The following is an 18,236-nucleotide window of genomic DNA, read 5'->3' as shown; positions in this document are numbered from 1 at the left end:
CTGGGGGCCCTGACTGACACTGACACTGACACTGAGCAATTTTTGCTGTTCTATCCTTTTAAGACCCCACCAGGCACAGTGGGAATTACTTCCGAGAAAGTATGTGGACTGAGATAAGCTCCTGCAGAAGGACGCAACAGAAGTCACTGGAAATCGGAGGTGTTTCGAGAGCTTTATTTAAATACAAGGGCCCAAATAATTAAAAATCAAGAAAAAGGTTCAGCACTGCAATCCCATTATAAAGGAATCAGCTTTTGAAAAGGAGGAAAGTAGTGGCCTGAGCCTACAATACTGACGTCAGAAAGAGACACATCATGTCTCCTAACCCTGTTGATTTCCCCCCAGGTGCATCCAGGAACACACTGTAGTAGAAAATGACCGGGGGGCAGGTGTGGTGCTGGTCTCTCGCTCAGTTTCTTCTCCCTCCCTCTGCTTGTCTTCCATGGCAAATGCTCCTCCACCTCCCTCATTAGAGCCCTGCTAAGGGCTCCCTCAGAGGCTTAATGTGGCTAGAGAGAAGCAGAGAGCCCCGATCGGTTAAATAAAATAAGGGGAGGATTTATGTGCACGTAATTATTTTCTCTTGTGTGCGACCAGAAGAGGAGTGGGCAGAGACTGGTTTAGGGGTGGGGCTTCCATTAAAAGACTCCTCCCAGAGTTTTCTGAGATAAGAGAGATCTCTTGCCTATTCCCTTTGCCCATGGTACCGGGAAAAGTTTGGATTTGGGAGCTCCAAGTGCAAAGGGGATGGGGAAAGAAGAGGAAAAGGCAACCCGAACTCCCCACAGCCACACCCATCAGTGCTCCACAGGATTCGCGTGATGCTGTTGGTTCTGGAGAGGTTCCACCTGGTTCTGCAGGGCAGGAGCATCCGGCAACGCAGGGCCTCCAGCATGGGACTCGGGTGCAGGAGGAAGTGTTTGGTCTGGGGGGGAAAGGAGAAGACAAGAGTGTGGAGCTGCTGCCATCAACAGGACTTCACTTGCCTCTGCAAGAGCCTGGGAATCCTGCCCCTCCCTTTTGCTTGCCCTCCTGGCGCAGGTGCCCACAACACAGGTTTAGATGGTGCCACCCACTGCAGAGGGTGCAGAAGTGAACAGCCCTCCTTGCAAACTGGAAGCCGCAGGCTGAGATCAACCTGGCGGCTACATGGGAACATCCCTGCCTCCCCTCCCCAGCATCAGAATTGGGGAGGTGGCCGGTGGAGACTGCAAGGCATCCAGGGTGCCATGGCCAGGCAAGCCTCCCCACCCCCTGCACTCTCCTGCTATGGGGAAAGGCCATAGCTCAGTGGTAGAGCAACTGCTTTGAATGCAGAAGGTCCCAGGTTCAATCCCCAACTTCTCCATATTGCCTTGGGAATGTTCCCTCTCTGGAACCCAGGAGAGCTAGTGCCAGGCATTATAAACAGTTCTGAAGCCAGTTTTACTTGTAATTAATTCCCCCCCCCCCTGATTTATAGCCCACCTCTCCTCCAAGGAGTTCCAGGTGGTCTACATGATTCTCCCCCTCCATATTTCATTGCCCCCCCTGAGTTGGGTTAGGCTCAGAGACAGGGACTAGCCTGAAGTCATCCACCGAGTCCCATGGCTGAGTGGGGATGTGAAACATGGTTTGCCCAGTCCTGGACCAACACTCTGGTCACTTTGCCACACAGCTTCCAGCGTTTGGGAGCATATTTTGAAGTACGTTTTAAAGAGGCAGCTGAAATGCACTGCATACAGGCCCAGATCCTCACTCACCCCTTTCAAGAAAGCTCAGAGACCCCCGGCTGCCAACCACTTTCCCTCTCTCGAGGGACCAGACTCCCTTATTTTCCAAGAGAACCCAGGGGATACAGCTCCTCCTACCTGCTGGGGCTGCATGCGGCGGCTGGGCTTGGAACTTCAGTTCTCCCCCAGGTCCAACATGGGGTGCCTGCTCAGGCTGCTTTTGGGCTTTCCTCTGTTCCATCTGGAGCACAACCTGTAAGGAACGGGAAGTCGAGTGAGCTCACACACAAAGCCACAAAGTGCAATTGCATCCTGAAAATGGCATGCATGCAATTACAAAATGCTGGGATACCCCCTCTTTTTTTGCACATGTTCCCCCATGCTTTGATCTTCTTGCAGAAGAAAGGGCTGCAACTGCACCCTACACCAGTGTGGTGCAGAGGTTAAGAGTGGTAGACTCGTAATCTGGGGGACCGGGTTCGCATCTCCGCTTCTCCACACGCAGCTGCTGGGTGACCTTGGGCTAGTCACACTTCTCTGAAGTCTCTCAGCCCCACCCACCTCACAGAGTGTTTGTTGTGGGGGAGGAAGGGAAAGGAGAATGTTAGCCGCTTTGAGGCTCCTTAGGGTAGTGATAAAGCGGGATATCAAATCCAAACTCTTCTTCTTCTCGCCACACCAAAGCCCTTTCCCCTCTCGGTTAATCTTTCTCCAAATCCAACTCCCCCCCCCCCAGCAGCTATGCCACCCAACCAAATGCCCCCTCCCGCACCCTCGTTCTTCCCACCTGCTGAAATTCCTTCTTCTGGGCATCAAGCTCCACCTGCCGCTGCTGCAGTTCTTGGTGCTGCTGGCGAAGCTGCTCTGCTTGCCGGCCTAACTCCGCCTGCTGGGCCGCCAGCTCTGCCTCAAAGCGTTGAAGCTCAGCTTCCGAGTACACTTGGGTCTCTTCCACAGTCTGGATGGGGGAAGAAGTGAGAAACAGAGGGGCTGGCTTAACTGGCGAGAGAGATCATTGAATCTGGGAGCTCTTTTTGGTCACATGACATGGGCTTGGTGCAACACACAAACATTTCGAAGGGCGATAGCGGTGGTGATTGTATATGTAGGCAACTCCCCATTGACACAGGGGTTACGTTCCGAGGCACTGCGTGTTCAAGTGAAATTGTGCATGTTGGGAAAACCATTGAAAGAGCCTGCCTGCAAATCCCTCTACAGGTGAAACTCGGAAAATTAGAATATCGTCGAAAAGTGCATTTATTTCAGTACAGTAATGCAACTTAAAAGGTGGAGCCAATATATGAGATAGATGCATGACATGCAAAGCAAGATATGTCAAGCCTTTATTTGTTATAATTGTAATTATTTGTCATTAGGTGGGTGAATTATAAATGGAATGTAATTAATGAAATGTAATAGCAATGTTTATTTTTGTATTATTGTAACTATTTGTTTTATTACTGTGGAATTTCCAAAAGAAAGCATTTGTAAATAATAAAAGTAAAAAATAATAAGTTGCATTACTGAAATAAATGCACTTTTCGACGATATTCTAATTTTCCAAGTTTCACCTGTAAATCTCTGGAAACCCTTGAAAAAAACAACCCAAATACACCAAACTCTCCACCGCAATCGCTCCTTGAAAACCTCCTTTCTCAAACTCCAACTCTCTGCAGGCCTCAAAGGTAGGTGCAAAGGCTCCTGGGATTGCCCTTGCAAAGGCTTGTGGAATTGCTAAATGTGGTTTTCGTGCTGTTTTGTTCCACTTCTGGGGTCCGCAAGTCGCACATGCCTTGAATGTGCATAAGTGGGGAGTTGCCTGTAATATGGATCAAAGTACCTCTGCTGCAGATTTCACAAATACCAAGGCTTAAGCAGAGGAGGCTGGCCCATTAGGGCAAAAGGGCACTGCCCCACCAACCTCACTCTGTTCCAGGGGGAGGCGATGCCTGTCTGCTTCCTCTCCCTCCTCAGCTACAGGGTTGCTTTGATAGAACTCAACAGGGAAGATAAGGATGGGAACAAACTAAGAACAAACTCCACTAGTCTCTGGCTCTTGGGCTCACTGCCTTCCATCCCACCAGCCCCAATGGGCACCGGCAGCTACTGGGCTTATGTTCCCATGGCTGTTACAAGTACCCACTGAAGAATACAGTTATAGCTCCTAAAAGGCTGCTGCTGCAAAAATGAAAGGTTCTGAGCATTTTTGCTCTCCTCAACAAAACAAAAATGTAATCAAACTGAGGGGTGAGAATCAGAAATGGCCACACAGGGTCCTGGCTTCGTAGTTATGCTGCATATTAAAACTGCTTTAAAAAGTTGCTTTATTAGAACTGACAGTTGTTTTTACAATCAGTTTATTTTTTTGAAATGCTGCAAGCAACTTTGAGAAATATATAGAAAACTCTCCTAACATACACAGGGCAGGAAAAACCAGTCACCTTCATTCATCATTTAAAAACATATTCTGCCCCAATCTTTTTTTTTAATTGCATGGCTTAAATGATTTTTTAAATGACACATACTTAAAAAAAACTTGAAGCAACCTTTACCTTTAAAAATACCAGAACCTTGAGGCTCAGGGCCATCAAAGACAGCCAAGTAAAAGTCAGCACATTTTGATCATAATCTGATGAAATTGAAATGTTGTTTTCTTGACTCTGAAGTCTCTCACATAATCAATTTTCAAAAACTCCCACGCTATAGCGAAGGAATCAGATTAGGGACAGTAGGCCCTCTTGATACACAGCCCCAAACAATTTAAGACAAGTCTCCTTCCACGCCAAGGGAATTAGCTTGCCTCAAGCAAAGACAGATGATTTGCTTTTTAGAAACTTCACATGCATGCAGCAAGATTAACCTAGTTTCAGAGGGAGTGTTAGATTTGTCTGCTCCTGGCCTAGGGATGGGCGGACTTTATTTAACCCAGAGGGGCTCACTCCCTCAAGGGCAATCTTGCATCACGCCAGTAGTGGGTGTGGCCAGAGGCAAATGTGGGTGTGGCCAGAAGCAAAAAATGGGTGTGGCTAATGATCTGACTCTTACCTCTGTACTGTAGGCTACATTCCAGGTCTGCCAGACCCAGGCTTCTCCAAGCACCCGCCCATCTAAATCTATCCTTACATATCCAAGGCATAATCACAGTTCAATGGCAGATTTCAGCCAGGGAAAAGCACTCGGAACAAGGCCGGAACAAGTGTTTGGCCCACGGAGAGTCCAGGGCTCATGCGAGAGAGAGAGAGAGGGAGGGGGGAGGGAGGTAATTTTTGCACCCCTGCAACTGAGGTGCCCCACACCCCTGGGCCTTCAATCTGCTACCGGTGACCTGCTTCTTTGATCCTTGTTAGCAGACATTCAGAATCTTGTTTCACGCAGCAGTCTCCCCTCCACAAACCCACACACCTCCCATCCGTCGGCTTCGTTGAATTCCTTCTTCTGAGTGGATTTGAGGAATTCTTCCAGGGTCACCAGGCGGTCTTTGTTAAGGTCCACCTGCAGGAAGATAAGTTGTGAACTGACCACAGAAATCTGCCCGGGCCTATTAGGCCTCCATCGCCATTTTCAGCCCCTCCCTGCTTTTCTGATATTCCCCCCCCCCAAGCCAGTTGGCGCCTCAGAAATCTGCAGCGTATGAGTTATGGGTCCCCCACCCCGCTCTCTTGACTCTGGGTCACTCCACACTCATACTGGCTACAGAACATGTCTTAAAGCTTTCACTTTCTTAAAGAAAATAATGAACAAGTTTCTAGCCTCATTTGCTGTGAAACGGACTTGGAAGTAATTTTTGTTTATCTATATGCTGCACTTCTGCACCCACAAAAAAAACCCACCTTAAAGTTACAACAGGCCCCAATTTAAATCAACATAGAATTATAAATAAGCAAAACCATTCACTACTAACCCAGCCATAAAACCTATAAAAACAGCAGCAAGCAGATGACAATAAGCAGGAGCAGGACAGGACAAACAACTGCTCTCCCCACAAAGGCTTTTCTAGGAAGGAAAGCCTTGACTTGCCCTTAGAAGGAGGGGAGAACCCACACAAACCTCCCTGTGGAGGGAATTCCATAGGCTGGGTGCCACCACCAAAAAGGCCCCATCTCCTCCATTTCAGGCTTAGCAAATCTGGAAGTCATCAGGTTGGCTAACTTCCCATCTCCCCCAACCTGGAGGGCACCAGGTTGGCAAAAGCTGCTCTCGTTAACAATCCTCACTTCAAATGGTGGGAGATGCAGAAACAGCCCCCCAGTGATGAGTCAAGCCGGTAAACATTCAGAACAGCCCATCCTTCCCCCAGTTTTGGGTCCTCAGGTGGGAGGGGGGCGTCAGGTTGGGGGAAGTTCCAGTCATCTATTCTTGATACTTGGAAAAATACCGAGGTGTAGATGACACGCAGAAAGATCTCAGAAGCCAAATGTGTGGGAGAGAAAAGGGGAAAGCCAAGTTTCCCAGTACACACACACACAGGCTCTGCCACCCCCATATTTCCTGGTCGTTCTCGTTCTCCACAACCTCTCAGGGGAAATGAAACATGTGGTCTACCCCTTTCAACTACTATGATAGTGAAAGGATGTTAACAGGAGGGGAGGAGGGAAGCAGATCAGTCCTCCTCCGCTCCAGTTGCAAGCTGCTCTTGTCACTATAGACTGCCAAAGTTTTCTGTGCTTGCTGCACATTAGCAGAGATTCAATGACCTCGCTTACGGCCTCTGTTCCATTTCCAGCAACTCCCACGAGCCCCAGGCTGCATGGCTAATGGTGAGAGATGGTGAGGAGTTCAAAAAAACATCTGGAGGCAGACAATTGGTTCTGCCATCCCTGTTGTGGTCTCTTTTAGTGTTCACCCTCACCCACAAATTCTGGGGTCTGGGTATTTTTTATTATTATTGGCAAAGCTTTCTACTAAGACAAGTCTTCTAGACATCCCAGATTAGTACTGTGAACGAGCAAAGGCAACACCGCAGAGCATAAACTGTGGAACTCGCTCCCACAAGACATTACGCACAAGAACCCTGTGAGATGGGGCCATGCTGTGGGCAATAGGCTGGGCAGAGAGACAGTAAGCCGGACTGCAACTCCCATCATCCCCCAAGCATAGACCATGACTGCTGGGGCTAAGGGGCGTTGGGGGGGCGTCCAAAAATCAGGAGGGCAGTAAGTTGGAGGAAAGGTTCATTACGTCCTCCCGCCGCAACAACAACAGGCTGTGGGAACTTGAAATCTCACTCTCAGCTGCTACGCTGGCACTGTGGATCGCTTTACCACCTCCAGCCTTCAAAAAACAAGCCAGAGAAGCAGCGTGGTGCAGTGGTTAGCGTTGGACAAGGACCTGGGAGAGCAGGGTTCAAGTCCCCACTCGGCCATGAAGCTCGCCAGGGCTAACCCGCCTCGCAGGGTTGTTCTGAGGATCGAACAGAAAGGGGAAGAAGCAAGTGTTTCACTCTGAGAAAAGTTGGGGTGTCATAAATAAGCATGTCTCCCAGGTGGACCCCCCCCTTGCTTTCTCTGATCGCAGGGAGCAATGGCGCTATATCACTCTCTCCATCCGACCCAGATGCTTACGTTCTGCATGACATGCTCCCGCATGCGCAGCCGCTCCTCCTCCATTTCCAACATGTCGTCCTCTTCGTTCCGGGGGTCGTAGACCTTCTCCAGCTGCAAAGTGGGGGACAAGGGCAAGGTGAGAGGCTAAGAAGTCCTGTTGTGCCCATCTCCCTTCTCTAACCCCGAGGAACCTCTTCCCCACAAAAAGAGAAAGGTCCAAAGGTCCTAAATCTCGGGCGCATAGGAAGCTGCCTCCTACCCCGTCAGACCAGTTGGGTCTATTTAGCTCAGGGTTGTCTACACTGGACTGCCAGTGTCTTTGTGGCTCTTCAAGCTGAAGCGTCCCCCAGCCCTGCCTGGAGATGCCAGGGATCAAGTCTCGGACCTCTGGCATGCACAACATGCATGCTGTACACGCCTGAGCTCATGTTGTTCCCCAGAAGGGAAACCTGGCACTCAAGACTGCTCACAACTCACACACAAAAAAACAAGGATGGGGAGTCTGCGGCCTTTGAGATATTGCTGGGACTCCTACCAGCCCTCTTATCAGATCATCCCTTGGCAACTGGGCTGTAGCTCAGGAAAGTGCTTGCCCTGCACGCAGAATTCCCCAGGTTCAATCCCCAGCATCTCCAGTTTGGGCTGGTAAAGAGACCCCTGCCGGATACAATTGCTCACTATATGCAGGCAAGAGGCTAGTCCTTATGAGGACTTGTTTCAAGGTTGCACCACAGCAGACTGCAAGGGGAGGCTCAAATGCATCCCCTCCTGCCCCAAATACAAGAAAAACCTCTTTGTACACAGAAAACAAAGTGTCAGACAGAAGCTTTCCTCCCATGTGCTAGTTTTCTGCATGCGGAGGGGCTTGCGGGCTTGCTTTTGCATGGAAGAGCATTGAAACATGCATGCCCCTCCCAGCTGCAGTCTGCTGTGGTACAGCCTGGGCACAGGCATATTAATAAGAACTAGGCAGAGAACTTACCTCCTTAGTGAAGAGAGCCTCCAGTTCTTGCTCATCTAGAACTCCATCACTATTTGTGTCTGAGGGGGGAAAGTAAGGGAGACAGAGTTAGACCTAAGCAAGCCTCTCTCTCTGTGCCCCCAATGAGTAATTATGGGAGTGCCAGTGGCCTGGTTTTGCACGTCACAATATGCCAGAGTTTTATGCCCACCCCAACCCCACACAGATTACGGCCTGTCCTGTCACCTAAAGCCTAGGCAGTGCCTTGTTTCCTTCAAACAACACGGTGAACTACCAATTGATCCAAGAACAGACCTTGGTTCATTTCTGGACTTATTGCACGTGGCGGGTTTGAAAAAAAAAAACCAACCATCAGGCTCTGGGGTTTGAACAACATTACAGCCAAAAGAATGTGACTTTGCCCATTGTTTGAACTAATTTCAAGATTGTGTTTCTCCATTACCCTGGGACCTTGCGGTGAAGGGAGAGTAATAAATCAGATCTACAAAATAATGTGACTCGTTTGGGGCACATGTGGAGGGGAGGGAGAAGAGAGAAGCTGTGCAGGGACAGGGTGAGGCACGTTTGGAAATAAACCATGTTTTCAAGACAAACTGTGGCCTAAATGGCCTCTGTCCTGTATACAGTGGTGCCTCGCTAGACGAATTTAATTCGTTCCACAGGTCTTTTCTTATAACAAAAAATTTGTCTAGCAAATCACCAGGAGTGCATTGAATTTTTTTTTGGTCATAGGAACACATTAATTGAATTTCAATGCATTCCTATGGGAAACTGCGTTTCGCTAGACGCATTTTTCGTAAAACGAATTCGTCTAGCGAGGCAACCTCCACTAGAAAAAACCTTTCGTTAAGCGGCAATTTCGTTAAGCAGGGCATTCGTTAAGCGAGGCACCACTGTGCTTGAAGGAGTGTCTCCACCCGCATTGTTCAGCCCAGACATTGAGGTCCAGCTCCGAGGGCCTTCTAGCAGTTTCTTCACTGCAAGAAGCGAGGTTACAGGCAACCAGGCAGAGGACCTTCTCATCAGATGTCAAGGAGATCAATAACTATACAACTTCTAGAAGATACCCGAAGGCAGCCCTGTATCGGGAGATTTTTAATGTTTGATATTTGATGTTTTTATCTGTTGGTGGCGCTGTGGGTTAAACCACAGAGCCTAGGGCTTGCCGATCAGAAGGTCAGTGGTTCGAATCCCCGCAATGGGGTGAGTTCCCGTTGTTTGGTCCCAGCTCCTGCCAACCTAGCAGATCGAAAGCACAAAGTGCAAGTAGATAAATAGGTACCACTGTGGTGGGAAGGTAAACGGCATTTCCATGCCCTGTTCTGGTTTCGCCAGAAGTGGCTTAGTCATGCTGACCACATGACCTGGAAGCTGTACACCGGCTCCCTTGGCCAGTAAAGCAAGATGAGCGCCGCAACCCCAGAGTCGTCCACAACTGGACCTAATGGTTAGGGGTCCCTTTACTATGTGCTGGAAGCCAACCAGAGCAGCTTCCAACTACTAAAAAATGTCACTTATCTACTGATAGGTGGTTAAAGGGTTAAAGTGTGACCGTATAAAAAAAGAGTAGACAGAAATTCTCTATTGCATTATCCATCCCATCACCCCAAACATCTAAGAAATAATCTACCATTGGGTCAGTTTTTAAGACTCAAACTTAATTCTTCTAGCCAACAGGATTTCATTACACATTCTAAACACCTATCCACATCTCTCGTTCAATGAGGTTATCCTCATTCGGTGATTGACTCTGCATTTCAGAAGTTCCACACGAGAGATAGATCTACTCTGTTAACATCCAGTACACAGGACCGTACTCACCCATTCTCGGATTTCCGCTTCTCTTGAATATAATTACATGACTTCCAAGATTGAAAACATCATTAAACGCCATTGGCACATATTAAAGGATATTCCTGGTTGTCATGTACCTCCTGTATTTGCCAAACGTCAGACTAGATCCTTTAAAGACACCTTAGTGCATACAGATATTCAACTCACTCGAACACAACAGGTTCTTTCCAATCCTCCCCGTGGTTTTTATAAATGCGGTCATTGTGTTTCATGTTTGCGTTGCAGGTTAAGGAGTTCACCAACTCGGAGGGCTTTAAATTTACGGTACAGTCCTTTGCCCCATGTGCCGCGTCGAAGGTGTTTTACATTATCCTGCTTGCATCTACTTATGGACTTCGTACTTCATAGGATCCACACATATTGGGTCCTGTTTGAACATTTGTTGCAATACTTTATTTGGACTTGCATGACAGAGCGGTTGAGCGCCACTGCTGTTTACTATATTGTTTACCCCTATGTGGAGATAAATTAGACATTGCATGTAATTTTCTCAGCGGGTTGCGTTTTTTGTGGTTTACTGATCATCAGCTAATCCTGTCAACCCTCCACAGCTATAAGCCTGAAACCAGAGCTCCCTTCAGAGAAGTGATGAAAGACAGAAATATAGAGGAACACCTTTCCTCCCCCTCCTCACCATGTAATTTGAAGAAAGTCTTGGGATTGAACTCATTGGGGTCCAAGCCGTCGGTCTCCTGCCAGACCTCCTTGAGCTGATCGCGGCTCCCCTGCATTGGGGTTACAGACGAGGCAACCAAGGCCAGTCAAAAGAATTAATATCTCCCATCTGTGCCTCCCACATTAAACACCCACCCCTCCCCCCCAAAAAAACCCAGTGGTTCCCTTACCGGGACGTTGACCTTGGGATGCTCCTTATGCTTCTTCTTGAGCGCCTCGAAATGCGCCTCCTCCTCCCGGCGCTTCTCCTCATCCAGAGATTTCAAGTATTCCCGGCGCTCGTGCTCCTTCATCATCTCGTAGCGTTTGAACTCCTCGTGGTGAGCAGCATCATAGTTCTCCAGGTCCTTAGTAGCCTTTCGGGGCAAAGAGGCAAGACAGATAATGTCAACAGTGACAAAGTGGGGTAGGAGAGCTGGGACAAAAGCAATTCCCCCTGCTCTAAGCCAGAATGCTCGAAGACGGATGCTTGAAGTCCCTGCAAAGCTCAAAGTAAACACAAGAATGAAAGGCGAGCTTGCCGGATCAGGCCAATGATCCACCTAGTGCAGCATATGCATACATGATTTTCAATTTCACACTTGCACTTACAAAAAAATAAACAGTAATCATCGACTTCCCTCCCTTCCATGGTTCATTCTAATTATCTTCTGCTGCTGCATATTCTAATTAACTCCATATTAATTCTTTCTCATCTTCTCTCAATTTATACCACTGAATTTAATCCTGCCAACATTTTGTTTGCAACAACTCTTCAAATATTCAAACGTTTTCCAATCTCCCATAAACACTCTTTCCTGCTGATCTCTTATTCTGCTGGTTAAACTTGCCATTTCTGCGTATTCCGTCAGCTTCGCCTGCCATTCTTCCTTCGTTGGTACGGTTCCCTCCCTCCCATTTCTGAGCATATAGCATCCGGGCTGCTGTCGTCGCATATAGAAACAGATTCTTTAGAGCAGGGGTAGGCAACCTAAGGCCCAGGGGCCGGATGCGGCCCAATCGCCTTCTCAATCCAGCCCACAGACGGTCCTGGAATCAGCATGTTTTTACATGAGTAGAATGTGTGCTTTTATTTAAAACGCATCTCTGGGTTATTTGTGGGGGATAGGAATTTGTTCATTATTATTTTCAAAATATAGTCCTGCCCACCACATGGTCTGAGGGATGGTGGACCGGCCCATGGCTGATAAAGTTTGCTGACCCCTGCTTTAGAGACATCTGACTCAGTTATTCAAAACAGGAGACTCCTAACAACTCTCTCAGCTCTCTCAATAAACCACTGTAAGAATTGCAGCTCTATGAGGGGAATAAGGGCCCCTTAACAACTTAATGAACTATAGTCACTCCCAGAATTCTTTGGGGAAAGCCACGAGTGTTTAAAGCGGTATAATACTGCTTTAAACGTATAGTGCAGACAGGGCCACTGTCTTAATGAGCTAGGCAGAGCTCAGACAGAATCGCACTAGGACTGCAAACTCAAAGGCTATTCTGGATTTGGGTCTTGCAACCCCACTTGATCTCAGACCTGCCATCCACCACCCATCCCTTGAGACCGAAAGTAGAATAGACTGGATACATATTAAAAAATCTGGATGTGCTGTTATTACTAAACGGACATGCACGAAACAAGAACACAGCACCTCCCATCCTGATCAGCCTGCCTTTCTTCAAAGGGGGATGAGCCAAGAAAGAAAACACTGTTTACAGAAAAGCAGTGGAGCATTGTGGGGGGTGGGAAGAGAGATTATCTTACATCCTCGAACATGAGAATTAATGTCATAGGAGGCTGCTCCTTCTGGAGGAATTGAATCCTCAACACGCCTCCAGTTTAATTCCCAACGAATTGCTCCTTTTGTGGCTGTTTCCCCCCAAAGCATAAGGAAAGAAAGAAAAAACTTCACTCCCTTAAACAATATGGGGGAGGAGAAAAAGACACACTCGGCTGATCCCACACTGAACCACATGGAGCGTTAGCGAAAGGTCTTGCTTTTAAACCAGTCACCCATACTTATAGATATTAATTAGCAACTGAAGCTTCTTCCACCATGGAGCAAAATGGGATCACCTGTTAATTGCTACAGATCACACAGCTTTCGAAAAGCGCAGCAGCAACAACAGAGGATGGTTGATAAGTGGGCAACAAGACCCACTGCTGCCAACAAGGATGTCTTCTTGCACAGCACTTGAATCAGGCAGTTGTGTTATGTTGCACAAGTACACTGTATGGACCAGGGTGAGGTGAGCAAACACCAGGGGATCAGCACACCAGAGGGTGACAAGACAGCCACATCGATTTTGGGAAGAAATAAGGAAGGAAGTTCAGACATACGGCTTGAATGAGCAACTCCAGATCCCGGGCTTCAAACGTGTGCTGGTTTTGAGGGTCCAGATGTTCGAACTGCTTCAGCAAAGAGAGGTGATCGACCTGTACATCTGGAAGGGGAGAGGAAGAAGAGTAGAAGAAGAGTTTGGATTTGATATCCCGCTTTATCACTACCGGAAGGAGTCTCAAAGCGGCTAACATTCTCCTTTCCCTTCCTCCCCCACAACAAACACTCTGTGAGGTGGGTGGGGCTGAGAGACTTCAGAGAAGTGTGACTAGCCCAAGGTCACCCAGCAGCTGCACGTGGAGGAGCGGAGACGTGAACCCGGTTCCCCGGATTACGAGTCTACCACTCTTAACCACTACACCACACTGCAGTTTGCAGGGGAGAGGTTAAGGATGCTGGTTCACATCTGAAGCTCCAACAGGTCACAGAGAATGGGGGCGAGGAGCCTGCAGCCCTACAAATCCAATCAGCTCCAACCAACCTGGCCAAGGACAGCACACGGAAGGCAGCAGGTCCCCCACCTTCCATTTAAGCCAATGGCTATTGGTCAGAACAACTGCAAATGGAACTCCCAGACTTTATCAGTTCCTGAGGACAACAGGGGATGGGGCTCCCTCTATGAAGCCTGACTCATGAGTCTCCTGAAAAGCAAGTGCGAGGGTGGGGAGACCAGGCTGGCTGCTGTGCCAGACTAGTAGATGGACCAATCTAACAAGACCATTTTTATGGCTACATCTAAGGAAGCCCAGGCTGAAAATGCAACTAATAAGTAAGCGCAATAGGCTATCAGGAACAATTAATCCCTGATCAGGAGGGATAAGCGTCCAAAGACCACTCATTGTGCACACACAAATTAACGCTGCATTGGCCCTGAACTTCTCATGCTGGAATCTAACACAAACTATCCAAAATGCCACAGTCCCAACCACAAAACCAGGACCCGTGACCTCCAGCACCCCCTATTTCTATTCCCCAAATCCCTCTGGGAGCCCCACTCAGGCAACCCACTTCTGTCCCGGCTCACCTTGTTCCATGGTTGCATCCATCTTTGCCTTCAGAAGCATCCGAAGCCGGGAGACCTCTTGACGCTTCAATTCATCAAGTTTGGTGCGGACATGGTGGCTGACAAAGTCCAGCTCTTTGCTGAGTTTTCCGCTCTGAAAGAAGCCAGAGATGGCAGAGGTTTTATTTATTATTAGTCATGCTAATTCCACCCTTCCTCCAAGGAACCCGATGCAGAACATGCATCTCGTCCCATCTTCACAACAGCCTTATGAGATGGGATAGGTTGAGTGACAGCAATTGGACTAAAGTCATCTAAGCGAGATTTGGGATTTAAAGCGGGGTGGGGGAAGCCTCCAGCCCAGGGGCCAGCCTTGGCCCACTGGGAGTCCAATTTGGCTCACCAGGCCATTTGGAAAACCCATGCAAGGAATTTTGAGAGGTGGCCAAGGCTGTCAAATTTGGCCTGATAAGCGTCTTGTCCATGGAGTCAAAAAGGTTCCCCACCCTGATTAAGGCCAGGTTTTCTCAGTCCAAGTTCAGAAGAGTTACCACACTGCAGGGTGATAGGCACCCATCACTACCGCAAAAATCCAAGTCCGGCTCCCAGGGAAGCCATATTTCACCATCCACCAAAAGTAAAACCTCAGAATGCTGGCTAAAGAGGAAAACTGAATCTTGCTAGCACACACGACCACACAACATAGTCCAGATCACCTTGATGTCCTCGGCATTGGCCGCTTGGAGCTTCTCCCGGAAGTGCCCATCTGTTTCCAACACATTGATCACTTCTTGGAGGTAGCGGTGATAATAGAGGCCTGTGTCCTGTGCAAAAGTGAGAGCAATGGTTTAAAAGTTATCTGCTTTGACCAACCAGAACATTTTAAGAGCTAAACCTCCATCCTTGAATTTTTTTTACAGTCACCAGATAACATGGGAAGACATCAATGACCTTAAATGTCCATTTCATGTTTTATAATCCCTCTTTACTCCATTTCCTATGATTTATTATATTTGTAGTTGTTTTTTTTAAATAAACCACTGCATTCCAGTTCAAGCAAAAATGAAATATTCCCATTTCAGACTTACAAGTAAAAAAATACCAATTGATAAATGGAATGATTTCTGGTACTGGCTTGCAAAGAATAACACAAGCATTTCCTGGACTGAATCATAAATAAAGATATATATTCTAAAGTGGTAGGAGACTGGCTCCTGACTCCAAGTTCTGCTAACCAGGAGACAGGATACATTATGGCACTACTCAAGAATACTGTACAGATATGTTTAGGATTAGGATTCCTTACTGGTGCCTCAGGGGGAGTCTCCTCTTCTTGCTTCTCCTTGGGCCGTTCAATGGGCACACAGGTTGCCAACCCTAAAAGGGCAGCGCTCAGGAGCCACGTCAGATGCATTGCCTTGCGTGCCTGTTGCCGAGATCCTATGGAAACGGGGAATCACTACATTAGGAATGCAGAAATGGAATTCCCAAGGCCACAAGGAAAGAAATGGCAAGAGTGATAGTTTCTCCAAACCTCGTCCTACCCCAAGGGCCGGATTGAGGTTTGATGAGGCCCTAAGCTACTGAAGGTAATGGGGCCCTTTATAAGTCCAGCTGTCCTTTGTAAAAAACAAATTGTCGGTGTTTTTTGTGTTGAATATATGCTATATGGTAATTTAGGGCCCTAATAGGTATCTAAAGCCATTTGCATAAAACAAAATACACATTTTATCAAAGTAATTGTTGAACTTATCTTATATTTTGGAAATGTACATTTTTCCCCCTTTATTTTTTTTGGGGGGGGGGCAAGAGAATAGGGCCCTAAGCTATAGCTTGTTTAGCTTATACGTAAATCCGGCACTGCCCACCCCAAAGGAAAGGCAAAAATAAAAGTCCAGGAACGGGCATGTTTGTCCCACGTGGCAAATGCAAATCTTAAGTCCACAGACTGCGGCTGACCAGTGTAATTTGTTGCCAATGCCAAAGCTCAGCAGTGCAGCACTTGAGAACAGTAGTAATAATAACAATTACAACAACAACAACAATTAAAGCCAGGTGCCCTAGAGCAAGTGCAGAACTGTTCCTCACTACCGTAGCTATGTCCCCTCAACGTATCTTGGATCAGGGGGCAGGGCTTCCAAGTCACAGAACAAAGCTGTAATCCCCGACATTTCACATCCCCATCAGTACCCGGAACCTAAAAGCGGAGTGGGGGGAGCTTGAGCGGGGAGCAACATCCTTTGACCTGGAAACCCCGATCCCCCCTGCCGGAGACGCCAAGGAGGCGGGCGGTGGTTTGGCGGCCAGCGAAATAAATGCACTCTGGACATGCTCAAGAAGGCCGCTTTCCCCTCCTTTATGATACTGCTCTGAACGTCGCAGGGCTACGAGCCCCCTGCGTGGGAGACCTATTCTGAGGCTTGGCCCTAGTACAGGAGCAAAGGTCCCAGGGACTCACCTTCCCGCGACTCACCTGAATCCAAAGCAGCCTGCGACGTTCGGCCGCCTTCTCCAGTCCGCTTCCTCTTCCCCAAGCAGGCCCCGCCCCTATATCTGCATGCCTAGCCACGCCCCCTCTAGTCCGGGCCTCGCCTACTACGACACCTTCGCTCTGTCACGTCCGGCGCTCTATTTGCGTCACCCCCGCCCCCCTTCCAACTTATTTTGCATAGAGGGCCACACCCCCTCTTTCCCAAATAGCTGCGCCCCCCCTCCTTTTCCTCCCTTTATCATTGTTTTCTGGTAAACGGACGCTAGAGGGCGCAGAGGGGACGGCGCTGGAAGTTAATTTAAGGCGCAATTAGAGCCCGGATTTATTTCGAGCGCGAGAATTTAGCAGCGGCCGCATGTGATCTGCTAACTGGCGAAAGCATTTCTGAGCATGGGCAGAGAGCATTGAAAAGAGGAACTGCAGCTTCGCGAGCGCTGATCCGGGAAAGTTTCTGCTACAGTAAAATGTATTCCTAATTCCTTGATATGCTGGTTGCCCCTCTGAAATTTGCTTCGTAAGCCTGTCTGCTTTTAAAAATCTGCTGGCGGAGACACTAGGCTTTGCTGCTTCCAGTGTCAGGCAGAAATTCAACAGGGGCAGATGCCAGCATGGAGACACAATGAACAGAAGGAGATATTTACTGAGTAAAACAAAAATTGTAGGGCAGTTAATTAACTGAGTTAGTTCCATTAATTGAAATTAATGGACCTAATTCAGTCAACTCATTTCAGTGGGTCTATTTTGAGTAATTAATAATAATAATTTATTATTTATACCCCGCCCATCTGGCTGGGTTTCCCCAGCCACTCTGGGCGGCTTCCAACCGAATATTAAAAACAGTACAGCATCAAACATTAAAAACTTCCCTAAACAGGGCCGCCTTCAGTTGTCTTCTAAAAGTAAAATAGTTGCTTATTGCCTTGACATCTGCTGGGAGGGCGTTCCACAGGACGGGTGCCACTACTGAGAAGGCCCTCTGTCCGGTTCCCTGAAACCTCACTTCTCACAATGAGGGAACCGCCAGAAGGCCCTCGGTGCTGGATCTCAGTGTCCGGGCTGAATGATGGGGGTGGAGACGCTACTTCAGGTATACAGGACCGAGGCAGAGTAAAACTTGCCTGAATGCCACCCAGTGATAACAGTGACTAGAATTCATTCCAGTAAATAATAATTTAAAAATAACTATGTTGGTTGTATTTCTAGAAGGCTAACTATGTTTGTCTCTTGCAGCAAAACGAAAGAAGTCTTGTTTATAGTTCACAAGCAGCCTCATACCTAGCATTGTTTGGGAATTCTAAGAAACCAGAAAATCAGTGAATTTTGAAATTGATTCAAATGGTGTCCAATAAGAGTCCAAACAAACAAAAACCTCCCTCTCGATCTCAGGAACCATCATGCAAAATTACAGGATTTTAAGAGGTGTACAAATACATATCAAAGAGACAGTCAACTTTCCAAAATGCATAGGGGATAGAAATGTCAGAAATGCGTTGTACAAAAATGATAAGTTTTATCTGCATGGTAAGTATGCATTTTTTAATTATTGCAAGAAATGGGTAGCGTGCCAACCAGTACATGTATATATGAAATGTAAGTTGCATCTGTAGCCATGGGTGGAGCAAATAACCCTTTACTGTTGGGAAACT

The 18,236-nt window shown here is 47.7% G+C and overlaps 1 protein-coding gene across 2 annotated transcripts; it reads right to left on the bottom strand.

Moving 5' to 3' along the window:
• Positions 1–153: 153 nt before the first annotated feature.
• NUCB1 (nucleobindin 1) lies at positions 154–16,671 on the bottom strand. 2 transcript variants are annotated; one of them, XM_035136092.2, is made up of 13 exons: positions 16,573–16,671; positions 15,406–15,539; positions 14,816–14,923; positions 14,121–14,253; positions 13,096–13,199; positions 10,937–11,122; positions 10,726–10,816; positions 8,238–8,296; positions 7,274–7,366; positions 5,115–5,204; positions 2,500–2,670; positions 1,851–1,965; positions 154–925 (listed from the first exon to the last, which is right to left on the bottom strand). In XM_035136092.2, exons 2-13 carry the CDS (start codon positions 15,511–15,513, stop codon positions 798–800), a joined length of 1,386 nt encoding a protein of 461 aa, XP_034991983.1. In that variant the 5' UTR covers positions 15,514–15,539; positions 16,573–16,671; the 3' UTR covers positions 154–797. The 2 variants fall into 2 exon arrangements, with proteins under 2 accessions (XP_034991983.1, XP_034991984.1); XM_035136093.2 differs by having other exon boundaries at positions 16,558–16,649.
• Positions 16,672–18,236: the final 1,565 nt, after the last annotated feature.

Source organism: Zootoca vivipara, chromosome 13, assembly GCF_963506605.1.
Source record: "Zootoca vivipara chromosome 13, rZooViv1.1, whole genome shotgun sequence".
Classification (NCBI taxonomy): domain Eukaryota; kingdom Metazoa; phylum Chordata; class Lepidosauria; order Squamata; family Lacertidae; genus Zootoca; species Zootoca vivipara.
Note: the sequence above shows the minus strand (reverse complement) of the source record. Positions and strands in the feature narration are given on the sequence as shown.

What these genes read in the sequence shown, in the direction of transcription:
- NUCB1 (XM_035136092.2), bottom strand. Translation starts at nt 15,513, where the DNA reads ATGCATCTGACGTGGCTCCTGAGCGCTGCCCTTTTAGGGTTGGCAACC. An exon ending in ATCCCAAGGTCAACGTCCCG is followed by an intron (nt 10,817 to 10,936) that starts GTAAGGGAACCA and finishes ACCCCAATGCAG; the next exon opens with GGGAGCCGCGATCAGCTCAA. An exon ending in ACGAAGCCGACGGATGGGAG is followed by an intron (nt 2,671 to 5,114) that starts GTGTGTGGGTTT and finishes TCCCCCATCCAG; the next exon opens with ACTGTGGAAGAGACCCAAGT.